This window comes from Canis lupus, chromosome 34 (genome assembly GCF_011100685.1).
Source record: "Canis lupus familiaris isolate Mischka breed German Shepherd chromosome 34, alternate assembly UU_Cfam_GSD_1.0, whole genome shotgun sequence".
NCBI lineage: Eukaryota > Metazoa > Chordata > Mammalia > Carnivora > Canidae > Canis > Canis lupus.
The window spans coordinates 30,570,637-30,590,992 of record NC_049255.1 but is presented as its reverse complement, the minus strand read 5'-3'; the positions used below and the strand labels follow the sequence as shown (position 1 = coordinate 30,590,992).

At 30.0% G+C, this 20,356-nt stretch overlaps 1 protein-coding gene across 2 annotated transcripts in view; it reads left to right on the top strand.

The window, feature by feature from the left end:
- Window positions 1-20,356, top strand: part of SI (sucrase-isomaltase) — an 87,962-nt gene that overhangs the window by 8,891 nt on the left and 58,715 nt on the right. For both annotated transcript variants that reach the window (XM_038583278.1, XM_038583279.1), the window contains exons 6-17: window positions 17-168; window positions 1,504-1,675; window positions 3,517-3,616; window positions 4,737-4,849; window positions 7,444-7,569; window positions 8,167-8,298; window positions 8,388-8,507; window positions 10,344-10,457; window positions 13,431-13,515; window positions 14,472-14,589; window positions 15,970-16,141; window positions 19,462-19,578. In XM_038583278.1, coding sequence (XP_038439206.1) covers window positions 17-168; window positions 1,504-1,675; window positions 3,517-3,616; window positions 4,737-4,849; window positions 7,444-7,569; window positions 8,167-8,298; window positions 8,388-8,507; window positions 10,344-10,457; window positions 13,431-13,515; window positions 14,472-14,589; window positions 15,970-16,141; window positions 19,462-19,578 — 1,521 coding nt within the window. The remainder of the gene's footprint in view (window positions 1-16; window positions 169-1,503; window positions 1,676-3,516; window positions 3,617-4,736; window positions 4,850-7,443; window positions 7,570-8,166; window positions 8,299-8,387; window positions 8,508-10,343; window positions 10,458-13,430; window positions 13,516-14,471; window positions 14,590-15,969; window positions 16,142-19,461; window positions 19,579-20,356) is intronic.

Genomic DNA, 20,356 nt, shown 5'->3' with positions numbered 1-20,356 from the left:
GTTTAAATACTTGCAGATTACTGATCCAAATAACAAAAGATATGAAGTCCCTCACCAGTTTGTAAAAGAATTTACTGGAACTGCAGCTTCTAATACATTGTATGATGTACAGGTTATAAATAATCCATTCAGCATCAAAGTCATTAGAAAAAGCAATGGGAGAATTTTGTAAGTATCTTATTTTACATTTCTACAAGGTTGAATAACTGGTCAATTTTATTCTATTATCATAGAATTAGGAAAGTTTTAATTTTAAGGCATTTCTTGAAAAAAATAATTTCCTCCCCAGAGAGGGTGAGTGTACATCCTTGTAAAGAATAATGGAAAAAGAGTTTTATTTCCTGTGGATGAAAGGTATGAGAAGGTGAATGAAAATATACAAATTGGAGCCAACCAAAGGTGAAGGTAAAGAGCATCACTGATAGAATTTTAGCTTTACCTATATTTTTACATGGCTAGAATTCTTATTGTGTCCTTTCCCTATTGCTTATCATATTTTGTTGCCAGTTAGTAGGATCAAATAGTTACTATTCAGAAAAGGGCTAATTCCCATAGTAATATTAAAGGAATTTATATATGCATATAGGAAATGTATATGAAAGCATATATAATAACTAAATTAAATATTGCTCAAATTCCTTCATTATGAATGTATTTTGAGGGATATTTGTAGCAAGGGTTTTAGTGATTTTCAAGATAAATGGTCTCACATCTCTAAGAAGGTTAATTAAGCAGGTGTCAAGATCAAATATTAGCAATTACTTTTCTTAAATATATTTTAATAATTTTCAATTGACATTATGTTAAGTCACAAAAGTGTTAAATGCTATATAGCATTTCTTGTAGTATATATTTGATATGCCTCAAACATACAGTCTTTTTCATTTTGGAAAAATTATTTTGAATTTCATTAATCCTAATACTTATGCTAGAGGTATGAAAGCCAGTATGCGACTGTATTTTAAAACTGTGTTTGGAGCAAGGCAGAACTGGGTTTGAAATCTGGCTCCGCTGCTTCCCAATTTGTCTCATTAGAAAACATAAATTAATTTTCCCAATTTGCATTATTTGTAAAATGGAATTGATAATGGTAGTTATGGGGATGCCTGGGTGGCTCAGCGATTGAGCATCTGCCTTTGGCTCAGGGCATGATCCTGGAGCCCATCGGCTTCCTGCATGGAGCCTGCTTCTCGCTCTGCCTGTGTCCCTGCCTCTCTCTCTGTGTTTCTCATGAATAAATAAAGAAAATCTTTAAAAACAATGGTAGTTATGCTTTAGGATTGTTATAAAAGTTAAAAGAAAGGATGTGTATGAAGAATCATATTGGTGGTGATGAAGCAAATCGTGTTGATGGAATTAACAAATTCTGTTTATGATGCAATTCATATAGTCCAAGAAATGATATTTAAAATGAAATATTCTGGATGATAACATAGACCCTTATTTGGTAGAAGATTTGTATGTTTCTAAATAATTTATTTACTTATTTATTTTATTGTACAGATTTGATACCAGCATTGGTCCCCTGGTTTACTCTGACCAGTATTTACAGATCTCAACCAAACTTCCTAGTGAATATATGTATGGTATTGGGGAACATATTCATAAGAGATTTCGTCATGATTTAAACTGGAAAACATGGCCAATTTTTACCCGGGATCAACTTCCTGGTGATGTAAGGAACTATCTTTTATTTTTTAATAAATAAAATATATTGGAGCAGTTGATAATTTTAGACTATTTGAAACCATCATTTATTTGATGTCAGTGATACTTAATCCAGAAGCTTGTTTACTTTAGGGGTGAGGATTTATTTTATTTTTATTTTTATTTTTTTGGGGGGGGGTGAGGATTTATAGTAAAGTCCTAAGTTAACTCAAAAAGTAACCAACATATTTTATGAATACTTAAATAGATATAGTTAGTTTATGAATATTTTCTTTGATTTTGATTTTTAGATTTTGTCATTGTCTTTTCAGTCCTTATGCTTAAACGTATCCATCGTGGGGCATCTGAGCTGTTGAGCATCTGACTCTTGATCTCAGCTTCGATTTTGATCTCACAGCTGTGAGTTCAAGCCCCATATTGGACTCTATGCTAAAGGCATGGAGCCTACTTAAAAAAACAAAAGCAAAAACAAAACAAAAATCTATCCATGACTAGTCATTGCACTAGAATAATTCTAAATACTGTGTTCTATATCACTTTGCATTATACGGTGTCTGCCTATTTATTGGACATCATGTTGTATATCTACACCTGCTTCTTCCTCATCCATAACATATGATAATCTTCCATACGTTTATATATCTGGGGATTGGTTCCTTTTGTAAACACTGAAACTTGAGGTTATCATTTGTACAATAAGTCACTGAGAGCTAATTTGAAGTTCAACCTCCTAAGAACTTCTCCCAAATTCCCTATGCGGAATTAGTCTTTATTTTCTAACCCTTTATTCATATTTTAGTATGACAGTCACCACAGGTTAGTATATGTATTTATATGTATCTGTACTTCTAAAATATGAGATTCTTCAGGACAAAGACCATATCATTAAAAAAATATTTTTTATTGATTCATGATTGCTTTGAGTCAACTCTTAGTGATTTTTTTAAAAAATGCCAGTGTTAACTATTTCATTCCCCCAAATGAATAAGTGGATTGTTGCTTTAAAGATCTTCATTTGGTAGAGAACTATTATTAATAAACCACTAATAATAATTCTAACAATTATTTTTATAGCATCACTATCTGTAATGAACACTTAATAAACACCAGGCTGAGAACTTCTTAGCTATACTCCATACATTCTTTCCTTTGAACTTCCATTTCCAGCTAAACATTCTTTTTTTCCTTTACTTTTCAAGTGTGTTTCCAGTTGGTCTCAACCATTTCACATACTCATTAGCTCTTAGCAAATGAACTGCAGAAGTTTTATGAGAATAGACATTACCTTGGAATTCCATGAAGTGCCTTGGGCAAACATAGGGCATAATGAATAAATATGCGATTTTCTTATCATTAATAGCTTATTAAAACTCAATCATAATAAAACATAAAGTATTCTTAATGAATAGATTGTTATATGTTTTATGTATAAACATATTAATAATTAAAATAAGTTATTTTTTTGCTACAGTGTTTCATATGGTTATGTATAGTAGAGGAAATTAATATAGAGATATGAAGAGTAAATTACAGAAACAAATTGGAATAAAGGCTATTTTATTTATTTATTTATTTATTTATTTATTTATTTAAGGATTTATTTATTTATTTAAGGATTATTTATTTGAAAGAGAGAGAGAGAAAGCACAAGCAGGGCAGAAGGAGAGGGAGAAGCAGGCTCCCCACTGAGCAGGGAGCATGACATGGAGCTCTATCTTAGGACCTGAGACAAAAGCAGACGCTTAACTGACTGAGCCACCCAGGTGCCCCAATATAGGCCATTTTAATTATATAATTTTATTGTTTAAATATACTTTAAAAATTAATTTTCAAATTTTTGTCATACAGAATAATAATAATTTATATGGCCATCATACATTCTTCATGTGTATTGAAGACGAGACTGGAAAATCATTTGGTGTTTTCTTAATGAACAGCAATGCAATGGGTAAGAGCAATTTATCTGATAATATATTTCAATGAGGTTTAACTTCAATTTTGGGACCCTCTCTTATTCCAATCATAGGTATTGTATGTCAGAATACACTCTATTGGTAATGATTTATTATGTGAAATTATTACAAGCAGGTTTTGTATGAGTGAGTATAACAATGGAATTTTGCTTATCACTGTTTCTATTTTCGGGAGAGTGTACCATGTTATGATATTCAGGGACTTTCTTGTCCCTTCAGAGAAACAATGAACACATTCATGAAAAAGAATATTCCTATTTCCACAGCCTCACTTGTTAAGATAAGTTAATGTACCACTATAACCATAAAAGAGAAAGGTCCATATGGGGAGAGAAAAAAAGGAAGATTAATTTTCTAGCTTATTATAATTCATTAATATAGAATATGTTTTTAAATGTTGTGAGTACAACACTAATGTTTAACAGATGAATCAGTGATAATAAAAAGCTACAAAATTGAACAATGTCCCAGCAAGAACAGTATATCATATGGTTATCCAGGCATATTGTCTACAATCAGAAAAAAATAAAAACTTTTATTCTTAGATATTAGCATGTGATAGGTAATATGGTCTTTTAGAGAATCTACAACCAAAATAACTGAGGGACGCCTGGGTGGCTCAGTGGTTGAGCATCTGCCTTCAGCTCAGGTCATGATCCTGGGGTTCTGGGATCTTGTCCCACGTTGGGCTCCCCACAAGGAGCTTACTTCTCCCTCTGCCTATGTCTCTGCCTCTCTCTGTTGTCTCTCATGAATAAATAAATAAAATCTTAAAAAAATAAATAAAATAACTAATTGAAATCCAATTTTAGAAAACAATATATTTATTGTAAAAGGACTGATCCTTTGCTATGCAGTTTCCAGGGTGAGACTCTGCCAACATCTGTAAAAAGAAACATCTGGGATATCCTATCATAAACCTCATATATGGTAGCATTCTATTATTCTCCTATATTCTGCCTATTTTCAGTATCTTATTTTACCTTAATTATTTAAAACAGTGTAAAAATATGTGGTTGATATGAAGCACTGAAATTATTTTACCACTGTGTTTATTTTTACTAATTATGTATGCTTCTCCAATTTTATTTGTAGAAATTTTCATCCAGCCTACTCCAGTAGTAACTTACAGAGTTACTGGTGGAATTCTGGACTTTTACATCTTTCTAGGAGATACACCAGAACAGGTAGTTCAACAGTATCAAGAGGTATGTTTTACATATATTTTATAAAGTTATTTTCTACCATAATTTTTTTTCGTCTCACATGTCTAATTTTATTTAAGATATCTGCAGCTTCTTAGCTAAATATATTTTTAAATCTTACCATTTTTTGGGTATGAGTAGGTGGTTTTTATTTTTCCAATACCATGAAAACTATGTATATAATAAATGTCTATATTTCTGATATCAAATTTTTGTTGCTTCTAGGCAGCTGAGTTCAAGAGTTGGATTTCTTTGAAATAGTGCATATTAAATCTTCACTTATTCATGACCTACTTTGGTGAGATAAAGCAGAGGGAGGTATCATATTCAAGGCTGAGGATAGGCAACAGATGTACAGGTCATACACCTTGTTGATAAAAATCCTAGAGGCAAGTGAGTTATAAGAAGGGCTAATGAAATTTGCTGTTAATTTGCTGCACAGTAGGTAAACTCCAGGAGAATTGGCTCTGATGCTGAGGCATAGAAGGGCAGATTTTGAAATATAGTCTGGAGTCTTATATCTTCTAAGCAACTCCTCCTTACCTATTAAATAATGTCTTCATGTACCTAAATCCAAGATGGGTTAGAGAGTTAAGGAATCCAGGGCTTATCTTGAGCCTGCTTCTAAAATATAACATTGTATTTCTTCTGTATAAGTTTTTTTACATGATCTGTGAATGTTGGAATATATAATTCCTAGTGTTATTACAGAAAAATAAATTATTTTTATTGGCATAAGATTTAAGGACTCTACCTAAATTTAAAATCTTGTTTAATTGATATATCTCTGATATACAATTCCCATTTGCTAAAATGATGTTAAAGGAGAAGTAATTACTATCAAAAACTTTCTTTAATTAGGATTCAAAAATGTGAAATGAGAGTAGGTAGGGTCTTACACAAGTAAATAATTTACAGTGCCTAACATTTCCTAAATTGCTATTAAGAAATATGCATTTCAGAAAAGCACACAAAATTTACAGTCTGTCATACTAAGTCATAATTACAGTGCTAGGCTGAGCTTTAGACAGACTGTGCATATGGTAATCAAACTATCAAAACAGTGGATAGTACATTTTAGAAAGAATTTGACATTGGATTTGTGAGATATTAGCTTAGATTGTTGTCTGTTATGTGCTGAGTAAAGTCTATGGTCAGCAGCAGCTGAGCTTGAGTCATGTGTGGTGTATGAATACAGCATACACGTAGCATAGCGTATAATGCACACTTGCTTTATTTTTATGGATAGCCTTGCAGAGACTTGATTTTTAGCAATAAGATACAATTGTTATGTAGAATATGGCACAATTAATCACTGTGATGTAGATAATAGTTATGTAGATAATAGGAAAAAGAGCTTTATTTCTTGTTTGAAGAAAAACAATTTTTTTCTGCATAAGCTAGCCCACTAGAGGTTTCAATATTTTAATATTTAAAATTGAATTTATTAGACTGACCAAATAGTTTTAAAAACAAAGTTTATATATAAAGTTTAAAATAATATATAAATTAATATGATATATAATCATATTTTGTAAACTTTTATTCAAAATAAATTATGCCATGTATATATGATACACACACACAGACATTTCAATTACATGTCCTAATCTTTAATGAAATTCTATGAAGTCTAAGATGTTTATGAAATGAGTTTTAAAATGCTAATGTTTTTGGTTTTGATACTAATTTATTTTTAAAATAAATTTAGTGTTTAATGAGTAGAATACAATAATTCAATATGAGTAATTTTTTTAAATGTTACATTGTAGCTTTTTAGACATATGTGATAAGAAATCATGGAATATATACACATGTGCCTATATTTTAAAAATCCATCACGCCAATAAAGTCTTATGTTACAAATGTCTTTATATAACCTAATACTTTGTTTTAGTGAAAACAATTACTATTAGTTACACCCATATTTCCAATTGCAAAATTATGTCCTCTGTTGTGATGACACACTGATATGCTGTTGCTGGTGCGCACAGAGAGTGTGCACAGAAGACTCTTGTTGGCCCATGGGGAGAAGCCAATGCCCTGCATGTGAATGAGACAAGTACTTGATATAATAACTGGGTTGGAGCTTACAGAACACATATTTTATAAATATTTTGAAAATATTAATCTTTAGAAAAGGAGAAAAATATGTGTCAAAATATAAGGGGATAGAAATTGTATACTTTTAAACATTTTTTTTTCTTACATGAGGACCATTTTGTTCACTTATTCATTCATTCTATTGCTACAGGAAGTGAGGGTATGGTGGGACAATTTTCTTTTTCTCTTTGATGCTATTTTTATATTCTCTTTTTTAACTTTGCATGCTCGGCAGAATATACCTTTGCAAATGCTATTTTTTTAAGAGCTAACTTTCTAATTTTTAACAAAACAGAGATTAGGGACAAAATGTAAAGTGTTTTATAATAAAGTTCTAATAGAATATCCAGGGCATAGAATTCAGGTAACACTAAATATTTTTCAAAATATGTAATTTAACTCAAATAAACACTAGAGATAACAGAATAAGAAGCATATTAATAATAATTTTAATGCTCCTTATTGAAATTAATCAAATATTCATTTACTTAAAGCTCATTGGACGACCAGCAATGCCAGCCTATTGGAGTCTTGGATTCCAACTGAGTCGCTGGAATTATAAGTCACTTGATGTAGTGAAAGAAGTGGTAAAAAGAAATAGAGATGCTGGCATACCATTTGTAAGTGGGATCAAGGGTTTGTGGGACTATAACACCAAGCTAAATATTATCACATAATTATAAATGTAGGGATTGTCAGCATTATATAATATGATATAAGTATGAATTATTAAACTGCATTTTAATGATAAAGTGTTTTTTAAACCCATACGCAAAGCCAAGTCTTCTTGAAATTTTAATAACTGATTATGAGTTATATTAGAATAGAATATATTTTTAACAGTGAACGTGACATTCAGTTTTTTAATATGGATTAACTTTTACAGTCTATGTGCTTTTTAATATAATTAAAATGTAAAGCATTTTGTGTAATATGTATATTTTGTTTTCTATACAATGATTTCCATATATAAAATATAGTACTTATCCAGTGATCATCATGGAAACAAGCGTGAATAATCATTTAATGCTTATTTACTTTACAATTAAAAAATTAGTTTTATAAACAATTTCACTGTGTTTTTAGTGAAATAGAAGATCTAAGTTCATTTACTTTTTAATCATTATGTTTATAATACAAATTCATTGGACCTAAAGGTTAGAGTGATTGGAGTTCTTTCATTACTATTTGTTGAAATATACTCTACTAATTTTCAGGATACACAAGTCACTGATGTTGACTATATGGAAGCCAAGAAAGATTTTACTTATGACAAAGTTGCATTTCAGGGGCTCCCTGAATTTGTTCAAGATTTACATGACCATGGACAGAAATATGTCATCATCTTGGTAATGACATTATTTATTAATTTGTTTTTAGTATTTATGCATTTGTATCTTAATAGATTTTTTAATAGTTTTTTTCTTTCTATTGTTAGGACCCTGCAATTTCCATAGATAAGCTTGCCAATGGAGCAGCATATGAAACCTATGACAGGGGAAATGCAAAAAATGTGTGGGTAAATGATTCAGATGGGACTACAGCAATTATTGGAGAGGTAAATTATTATATTCATTAAAGTTGTGTTGCTGAGATATTCTGTTGGGTAACCACAAAGTTTTTGTAAGAGTATGTGTGTGTTTGCTTACAAATCAGGACTTGGTATTTTAATTGTGTAAATAATTTTTTAGAGGAAATATTTCAGTGATCTCTAAAACATTTTTTGTAAGAAGACAGGTAATTTTCAATGCTATGCACATTAAAACAAAACTAACAAAATATAACTTAGATTACAAATTATTAGATTCTAGTAATTTGATGTGTAAAATAATTACTTATATAAATTGAATACTGGATATTAAATTTTATGATTTATGTTTAATCCTCATAATAAAATAATGAGATAGCTATGATTAGAATTCTTACTTTATAGGTGAAAAAGTGAATTTGAGAAAGGCATAGTAACTTTCCTAGTGTCACAGAGCTAATATAAGCAGAGTTAGGAAACAGTAGATCTCAAATGCATAATTTTAACAAGAACAAAAATTCTTTTGGAGACACCTTTAAGACATATCAAAACTGTAAGGCCTAACTATATTGACTTCGTAACTCCACTTCTGTACTTTAGTCAAAGAAAATAAAGTAAGAGATAATGTCGATTTATAAAAAACATGTTTATTATAGCATTATTTACTATAATGAAGAATATTCTATCACTTTTTATTACAGTCATCAGTCAAAAATTCTGGTGAAAGTCTATTCAAATACATAGGGGTTCCATCAGGAAATAAAAGTTGAATTTTTTTTTCTCATAATGCCTATTAGTATCTCACAGAATATGCTTTGTTCATAATTAGTATATGATACAATATGATTTATTTCAGACCACGTTAAACTGAATTTCTCTTGCCTGTCATGATTTTAAGTAATAAGTAGATAATTTGAAGAAGTATAAATCACAAAAAGATAGCATAATATGTACAGTGTTTAATAGCATGGACTCAGATGTGTTTGCTATGTTTGAATTCCTTCTGTGCCACATATTAGTGGTGTGATCTTGAAAAATGTACTTAACATCTCTGTTTATCACTTCTCTCATCTGCAGAGTGAGTTTAATTATAGTAAATAACTCGTCTGTAAAGTAGTGATTAAAAAATAATGCCTCTCTCCTATAGTTCTAGTGAAGATTAAATGAGCTAATAATTATAATAATTCTTGGAACACTACCCATCACATAACAAGTGTCATATTCTCATTAAACAAAAAATAAATATAAAAAGACTTCTTTTTACTTGAATTTCTTGGAAGCAAATGTCTTTTTGGAAATTAAATAGTATACTTTCTTTTATCAGACAATGAATATATTATATAGTTTTTGTTTGTTTTTAACCTAACCTAGGAGGATGCTAAGAAATAAATTTAATTGCAATCAAAAGACCAGCCTTATTCCATGCTCTTATATTTTTGCCTTCCTATATGCTTTATGGTCTTTATCTACTTTACTGTCACTTAAATGCATTTTAAAGTAGGCCTAAGATTATTATAAATACAGATGGTACAATGGGCGCCTGAGCAGTTTAGTTGGTTGGATGTCTGACTCTTAATTTCTCATGTCATGAACTCAAGATTGTGAAATCTAGCCCTGTGTCGGGCACCGAGCTGAGCATTGAGCCTGCTTGGGATTCTTGCCCTGTCCCCTGCCCTTCCTCCCCTGCCCCCACTCACACTTTTTCTCTCTCCCAGAAAAAGTAGAAGAGAAAAAGAAAGAAAAAATTTAAAAATATATAGATGGTACAGTATAATAACTTTAATATTTTTTTACTATTTTCCACTCAATAACTGTATTATCACTATTTTCCTTTTTTATGTGTATGTGAATGATCTATTCTTTTAGGTATGGCCAGGATTAACAGTATTCCCTGACTTTACTAATCCAAACTGCATAGATTGGTGGGCAAATGAATGCAGCATTTTCTATCAAGAAGTGAAATATGATGGACTTTGGATTGTAAGTAGTTATTTTAAACCAGTAATTTTGAACAATTAATGTAGAATTATTTTTCTATAAAACAATTATTAAGTTGACAAGGTGTATTTTGTAATGTATTGAACATGAAACTAAAAAATTTTAGAATATTTTTCTAGAATGTATAAATTCAAAACTGTCATGTTCCTGAGTTAGAAAAGAATAAAAACTAAAACTGTAAATGGAGAGTTTTCTTCTTCAGTAATACCCTTTATAGAATAAATTTCATTTCTGTCACAAGGTGCTATATTTTTCTGACTCATAATTCATGTTTGAAAACAGTTAAGATTTGGAGATAAGTAATGCAATTCTAAAAATATTTATAGTCTACAGTATTCAAGCGATTGCAACAATGTGCAATGTGGGCTATAATAATAAATGAGTCCTCAGCCTTTAGAAACTTTCTTTTTAGTAATTTATGGGGTAAAACAAATCACAATTGCAGTAGGCAAAGTTTCTTTGAATGAAGTTTTATATCTATAACTATTGATTGCTTGCTTCTGGGTTTATTATATACAATGATACTGGATGATAGTCAATGATTTAGTGTCTTTTGTTATGGAAACCACAATCACATTTGGGGAATGAAACTAGTTGGTGATTCCAGAATTCTGTATTTCAGAAAAAAAATCTAATAAACCTGAATACAGAGAGACCATCAGGGATTTTATTCAAAGGTATCACAACTGCACAGAATTTTGGAAGGAGATAATGGATGTCCTACGGATAGCTATACTTTTCTTTGGCTGTATGGTTTACACAATATCTCTACTTTCATGAATTGCTCATTATTCATTCAGTGATTATTTATTTAATCAGTTAACTTTGTTAAGAAGCATTTACTTTGCACCATCAATAAAACAAGTATGCCGTGGAGAATACAAAAAAGAAAATTGTGTTTTTAGCTGAAAACCTGCAACTGAGTTAGAGGGTAGCATAATCTTCAGGATTATTTATGATGAATAAAATGAAGATAGAGAGTGAGGCTTTAGCTATTTGACAACAGAACTACTGAGATCACAATAATATCTAGTTGCTGATAGAAATAAAAACTTGCATTCCATTCTTGAGTTTTGTTTTTAGTTCTAGCCCCAATCTCAATGTATTACATGTTAAAAGTTTCTGGGTTTTTTTGTTTGTTTGTTTTATTTTATTACTGTTTTTGTTTTTGCTTAGGAACAGTTTGAATCCATTAGAGCAGAGTTACGGCATAAATGACACTTTAGGAATAGTAAAAGAGAATCTGACTGTGCTGTACATAGAGAATACTTCATTTCCTATAGCCACTGAAGACAAAAACTTGATTCATCTCCAAAGAGAGGGAGGGGATGGGACGAGGAAGAGCATCTGAGAAAGGCAGAGTTGTTCTCATACTAATACATAAGCATTTGATTGAGCTTAAAAAGCAAAACACATGATAATCAGTATGATTTCAAAAGTCACTAAGCATCACTGAATTAATTTATATGATGTATAAGCAGTGGTTATTCTGCTTCCAATTCTTACTTGAATAACTGCCAAATCCTACTGCTAAACTGGTTCCTTAATTCTTTCACTTTCCTCAGATTTGTTCTGATAGAATGAACATACAGTAAAAAGTATTGTTATTTAACGGCTGAAATTTTATTTTATGTCAAATTTAAAAGTAGCGTTATAATTTACTAGGTTTCTAATTTAAATTCCATGCTATTGTTTTGAATTTTAGTGTAAATATCACTCACTTCAGAAAATTATGTGAGCTTAATTGTCATTCAATTCCCAATTATGAATTTCAGCAGTTGAAGTTGTTTTTAAATTTAATTTAATTGGTGGACTCATGATGAAAAAATATTTAAGATCACCTAAAATTATTGGCTGTGTAATTGTAGTATGTCTTTATATTAATTTCGCTAGACATAGGAAAATAAAATTGAATAGAATATTCCAGGTAATTTCAATAAAATAACCCCAATACTTTAGAATAACCACATAATTTTTCTTCTTTATGACTATTAAGAAAATATTTGGAAAATGGAAACATTTATCTTTTAATATCTTTTATCACAATGAGAAATTTATTTTGTTCCTCCCTTAAGCAACCTTAGTTTTTCATATTAATTCCATCTGAGCATAATGTGGATAACAGAAGGGAAGAGTAATAAAGAAAATATATTTCTTCTGAGGAAAATAAAATTAACAAGGGACTTGACTGAGTGTGAAGAAAGTCTATGACTTTGTGAGAGCAGAGACTACATATTACAGAGTTGTGGAAAATAAAGTTGAAAAATTATAGAAGTGCTTCAATGCAATTAGCAGAGGAGAAAATTTCATTATTTCTTGATCATGTGTAATGTGAAATATAATTTTATATACATTGTCTTTGCCCTTCAAAGACTTTATTTAAAGTTATGGTCACAGGGCTATGATGTGGCAAGACAATATTGGGGCCTTAGGTTTACATGGCAAAAAAAAAAAAAAAAAAATCTATAAACACAGCTCTTCCTCCAAGAGATGTTTAAGTCACTGGTTCTCATAATATGGTCCAGCTGCCCTAGGGTTCCCTGAGACTCTTACAGGGATTCAGTAAGGTTCTGACTGTTTTCATTAGAATACTAAAAATGCTATTTACCTTATTTTCACTTTCATTCTCTTATGAGAGTATAGGAATTAAGGGCTATGCAAAAAGTGCTGTGCCTGCTGCCACCAATGCTCATCTAGAAGCTAGCTAAATGTTAGCTGAAATGAGCAAACTATGTTGAATAAATGAATGTGCTAGAAATGTGTACAGTGATGGACTCACAGTGAAAGGACTGATTTAACTATTGAGAAAGTTGCTTGAACTTATAATTCATGTTTTACATGTACAATTAAATCTAAGTAAATTAAAAACTTTTTGGTGATATACAATCTGAATCCTTTCTAAGATACTTCTGTTATTATTTAAAATCAGCTCTTCTTTATGTTATATCCATGCAGGACATGAATGAAGTTTCCAGCTTTATTCAAGGTTCACAGAAAGGATGCAATAACAACAAACTGAATTATCCACCTTTTACTCCTGGTAAATTTTACTTGGTTATTTACTTACCATTAACTGAGAATAATTTGCCTTGTTGTCTGGCAAATTCTAGCATATATCTATAAATCACAAACTTTGATACAATATTGAGACCCTGAAATCAATGTGATTTTTGTTGGTTTGTTTGTTTCTGTTTACTTTTGAGCTAAAATTTTTATGCTTAAGAAAGGAGGATGATTTTAAATCTTGGTATAGCATATTGATTTTATTACTGTTAAATTGCCCATGATTAAATAATCAATGAAAAGAAACAAAATCTGTTTGAAATTACAATTTAAATGATCAAATTCTTACCGTGAGCACTATGCTGTAAGTCTGTGCAGTTTTTAGAATGAACCTAATGTGAATAGTTACATCTCACATATTCTAAAAAACAAGTTTTTCATCATTAAATGTGGGTTAAAAAAACAAAACAAAAAGATTTTCTCTTAGGGGAATAGATAGATAGCAATAAGTATATCTAAAGAAAGAAAAAAAATAAAGAAAGAAGACAATAATTATGGCAACCCCACATAAGCCTGCAAATGAAAGCACAAAAAAATGAAAAGCAGAGATCTGAATGGTTTGTAATTGTGTAACAGATTGACACGTATGAAGTAAATAATTATATTTAAATAAACTAAGCTATAAAGCTTTAAAATGGATGTATATGATGTATAATACAAATAAATATATTTCTATATATATGTTTAAAGGATGTTTTTCTATGAATTTACTTAGTACTGAAATTTGGAAGCAGAGTATTTCTTAGTGGAAGTGCAAACCTTGCAGTTAATCAACAAGAGTAGAAGTTGCAGACCTAATTAGAACTTTGCTTCAATTGTCTTTCATATTTTTTAAAACTAAGTACGGTCTTACATAGCACATTATTTAAGGATTATGAAGTTTATAATGGCAAAATATATCTTAAAAAACATTTCTCACGTATTTTTTCTAAGATATTCTTGACAAACTCCTGTATTCCAAAACTATTTGCATGGATGCTGTGCAGTACTGGGGGAAGCAGTATGATGTTCACAGCCTCTATGGGTACAGCATGGCTATAGCCACAGAGAAGTAAGTGCAGTTTCATTCAGAAACCTCTTTCATATTTACTGTGTAGAAATATATGTTATAATTTACTAAAATAGTTGGAAAACAGCAAGAGTAAGAAAACAAAGATAGTATTTTCATGGAAAAATTAGGGCATTAAAAGCATCAGTATTTTTACTAATCTTCCTGAATTTGGAACTTAGTTAATCAAGAACTGTGTGGTGTAGTATTTAGCTGCAATTCTTTTTCTAATTCATAGATTTAAATTATGCTTAAAAAAGATTTAAATTACGTTTCAAAGTTTTAATCAGTTTGCTATCTCTGAATATAATTGTGTTCTAAGCATGAACTTCACAATTGTCCTGGGAGAGTGCTGTTTCTAAATAAGTCTTTATGTTTCAAAATCAAGGATTTCGATGTAGTTTTTATATAATAGATTATTGAAAATTATATTTTAGAAAAGTAATTTTCTAAAGCAATGTGTCACTTGCATACAAAAAAGAAAAAATATGGTACAAAGGAAGGCAATCATATCTTGATTGCCTACTATTTTCCAACCATTATATTAGGACCTATAGTGCAATAGTCAATAGCACCCAGATCCTGATCTCAATACATTTTAAGTTTTCCCATTATTAAATGACCATGATCAAGTTTAATTAAAACTCACATTTGTCTAGTCCTAAAACACCATGATATTACAACTTTTATACACTGTCTTCATAGTGTTTATTTACTTCACTTTTAAACTCAATAGAGCATCATATATTGAAATGTATAAAGAAATAAATTATAAAAATAGAAAGGCAACATTATAGTTCAATGTTATAAAGATTAAAATATAGAAACTCCACCTGAAATTAACATTATATTTTTACTAAGAAAGTCTGGATACTTTTATATACTACATAAAAATTCTGTATCTTTTTTTGAATATTTTCCTTTTATGGAAAAAATTATCAATGATACTCAGGTACCAGTAGAGGTAAGATGAATAATACCAGTAGTTGTGGATGATAAACTTCTAGAAACAAACAAAAAGTAACTTTTATCCCAAGATTGCATACTAATATTTGAAAATACAGGCATTAATACATCATTAACATCACTGCACCACAAAAATGTGTAGAATTCAAGTTCAGTTTACTAAATTTTATATCACAAAGGGATTTCTATGAGTTTAGACCATATATACTAAAACAAATATTGAATGGATAAAAAATATCTATTTAATTTGGTAGAGAAAATAAAATTCTGAACCACTTCTAATAGATTTTTTGTTTGATTGGAATGCATTTAAATAAGTAAATATTCATAGATAAATACAAAATTGTTATAAAAATGATAAAATATTTGTATTTATTTAAAAATAAAACTTATTTATAAATTTACTTTTATTTTTAGAGCTGTAGAAAAAGTTTTTCCTAGTAAGAGAAGCTTTATTCTCACCCGGTCAACTTTTGCTGGATCTGGGCACTATGCTGCACACTGGTTAGGAGACAATACTGCTTCATGGGAACAAATGGAATGGTCTATTGCAGGAATGCTGGAGTTCAGTTTGTTTGGAATGCCTTTGGTAAGCAATTTCGTAGAGTGTTATTTATAAATTAGGTGAATTACTCTTAATTTTGTAATATTATCACCTTAATGATTTTCCAAAAAAATGACTAAAAGTATGTTGCAGTAAAATTCAATCTTTATTCTTAGGGAATTTATGAAAAAAAAAAGAATATGAATAATGTCTATAATATTCAAGCCATTAGAATGAGAAAATTGAATAAGTAAAATTCAAGCAATTCAAGATAATACACAAAACAAATATCAGTATAAACAAAGCATATATAAAGCTCCCATTATCTTAAGGTACCAGATAAGATGATAGGGAAAATAAGAAAATAAAAGAACATTATAAAAAAGATAAAAAATAAGGACAGAGAAAATCTCAAAATTTGAAAAGTAAAGAAAATTTATGCTAGGCAACACAAACATAAAAAAATCTGATGTCTCTATATCAAGTTAAAAAAGTATGCCAAGGATCCCAGGATGGCTCAGTGGTTTAGTGCCTGCCTTTGGCCCAGGGCATGGTCCTGGAGTCCCGGGATGGAGTCCCACATCAGGCTCCCTGTATGGAGCCTGCTTCTCTCTCTGCCTGTGTCTCTGCCTCTCTGTGTGTCTCTTATGAATAAATAAATAAAATCTTTTTTTTTTTAAGTATGCAATGTTGACATTCATCACTAAAGACGTTCACTACCTAAAAAGAAATAATGTAAAAAGTGTTAGTAAATTATAGTGCTTCAGAAAATAATATGAAAACCTAAACCCAACCCAACAAAACAACAACAAAAACTTCACACACACACACACACACACACACACACACACAGTCTTGACTTTGGAAAATAAAAAACACATTATCAAATGATTTATGAGTTAAAAAATAAACTGAACAGAAAAGAAGGGGGAAATCCTTAGTACTGAATGTTCACAATTATGCTTCATATCAAAATTGGGATATAAGCTAAGTGTGTTTTAGAGAAAAATTTTAGCCTTAACTTCTAAGATTAAAAACAAAGAAATGCTGAATATAAATGACTAAAGTGCATTGATTAAGAAAATGGAAAAAAGGAAAACAGAATAAACCTAAAGAAGGAAGTAGGCAATGAAAGTAAGAGAAGACATTAGTGCAATGAAAGCAAAGTTTCTAGAGAAATATTAACAAAATGAAATTACAAATGTGACTTTGAAAATGTGAATAAATACAGCATTTTTGGCAAGTTTGTCTGCAATAGAAAAAAGTAGGCAATCTCATAATATTAGTATTTTAAGATGTTATTTATTATAGCAAGTGATTAATAAATAACCAAGAGTAAATATTAAAACTAAATATAGGACATTTTGGAGAAAATTTTAAATAACTAAATAAATGAAATATATGCCAAGTCCATATATAATAAGGCTTAATATATTAGGAATATGCATTCTCCTAAACTATTATCCAGGTTCAGTGATATTCCAGCTTACACTGTAAAGTGAATTTGGGGAACATCCAAGATTATCTAACCTTCATGTTGAAGACAACGCATTTTAAAGAAGTAGAAAATAGCACAAAGATTTACCCTATCTGATAAAACAGTAATATAGCACAATGATATTTGTCTCTGTATTCAAATAGATTAAGATGGCAAAACAAGATATAGGCCCATGCATTAATGAAATATTAACTAATAGCACTATCACTATGGATCAGTGAGGAAAATATCAAATATTCATATGGATAATTGATTATCCATTTAAAAAAATAAAATAAAGTGGGTCCATGCCTCACACCATACACAAAAATCAATCTCAGATGAATTAAAGATCTATGTATAAAAAGTAAACAGACATACTCGAAGAAAATATGAGTAACTCTGTGATGTTAGGTTAGGGGGATATTTCTTAAACAGATCACAAAAGGCACAATTAAAAAAATAAAAAAACATAAATTTGACTACAACAAAATGAAAAAAAACACAAACTTCTGTTCATTTAAGACTATTTTAAAAGTTAAAAAAAAAAAGTTGCCCACACACTAGAAAATGACATTTTTCAATTAATATAGCCTATAAATGCCTAACACCCAATTCAAAGTGCCTACTACAAATTTGTAGAAGGTAAAAACAATAGAAAAATTAGGAAAGGATGTGAAAGGGTAATTCTGTAGAAAAAGAAAACCATGTAGACTCAGTAAAAATATGAAAAAGTTCTCAACTTCTCTAGTATTCAGAGAAATGAAAGTAAAAACTTTGGTGAAGTATAAGGTGGCAAAAATTAAAGTCTATAAATAACAGCAATTGACAAGAAACAGAACAATGGAAATTTTCATAGACTGTCACTGTACTTACAAATGATTACAATGAGTTTTGATTAAACAATGTACATTTCTAATAAGCCAGGAGAATAATCTTCAAAGTATTAATATATATAATACCACAGAATAAGAGTAAGTTTTTAATATTCACAAAGAAAACTATATATAAATATTATAGGAGCATTTTTCATATATTATTATAGAAAAGAAGAGCTAAATGTTCACATTTAACATAAATGAATCTCACAAAAATGCTTTGAGAACAAAATGATATTCTGAGTCATGCATGCAATATGCCATTTATATAAAGTTAAACATATGAAACAATACTATAATGTTTATGGATATGTCTATACTATTTAGAAAAATAAAGAAATGCTTGCAAAATTTTAAATAAATGTGAACATACTAAATTAAGGATAGTAGGGACGCCTAGGTTGCTCAGTGGTTGATCATCTGCCTTCAGCTCAGGTCCTGATCCCACATCGGGCTCCCTGAGGGGAGCCTCCTTCTCCCTCTGCCTATGTTTCTGCCTCTCTCTCTCTCTGTGTCTCTCATGAATAAATAAAGAAATTTAAAAAAAAATTAATTAATTAAGGATAATAGTTTTTTCTGGAAGACCCTTGAAGGAAAGAAATGACATTTTATATGGCTAAGTGACATTGTTTACAATTTTACTGTTACAGTAATATATTATAAACGAAAAAATAAAACATGGCAAGTGAGTTTTGGATTAAGAAACAACACATTTTAATAATATAATTCCACATTATATATTGAGTTAACAATGATTAGATCAAAGGAGAAAGTAAATACATGACACAATATATAAGGAAGCAATTTTAAAAAGTGTAACATAATGCAATTAGAGGTATGTACATAGCAAAACTGGAAAATATAAAACTATGTTAAGGAAGAATATATAAAGACAAAAAGCAAAAGGATTGTTAAGTAATGTAAATTAATCATTTGAGGCATAAAATGTGACGCTCTAGGCAAATTTGAGACTCTTTACACTATGAATAATAGATATATTTGTTATTTAGGTTGGAGCAGACATCTGTGGATTTGTGGTTAACACCACAGAAGAGCTTTGCAGAAGGTGGATGCAACTTGGGGCATTTTATCCATTTTCCAGGAACCATAATGCTGATGGATATGAGGTAAATGCCTCTTGCTCTCCATGTTTTGAAACAAAACCTAATTCTAGTTTTACCAATGTATTTAAATTCATATCTATAGAAGATATAGTCTGAAAATTTGCAGCATAATTCATAAAGAGGAGTTAGAAGCCCTCTTCTCAAGGCATGCAAATATTTTATATATTAAAAAAAGGTCCAATTAAGGAAATCAGAAATGTAATGATGTCACAACATAAATATTTATTTTAACCTTAAGCATATACAAGTGTGTTACATCGCTTTAACTTAAAATAATTTAATACTTAATGCCCAAGCTTTTTGAGTCTAAATTCTAAAAATGTAAGTTGCAGGTAACTTTTCTTCCATAAAAAATATAATGTAATATTAAGGATTTCCACTTTTTGTTTTATTAAAGAAGCACAAGAAATTTAAGAGACTTGAAAAGTAGTTTGAGTCCAGAGTCTTTCCATAATAAGTAAAACTGGAATGACAGGTTGGGGAAAATAAAACTATCACCACAAGCGTCTGAACTGGTGGGAGTGTAAACACAAGGACATACTGAGCTCTTCTATCCGCCCTCGGAATTCAGCATGCTCTGACTCTCAAAGACATAATTCTCAGAGGAAATGAGGGAAATTAGGTGAAACCATTAAGTCAATTAAGTGCATGTTGGTTGAGAAATTATTCACTGCTCACACACTGGTTACATACAGAGTCATTAATTCTCTTTGAGAAGAGGGTCAACCACTCAGAACTCTGCCAGAAAGGAAGTATGTCAGAACAGAAGTAAAAGGTATAA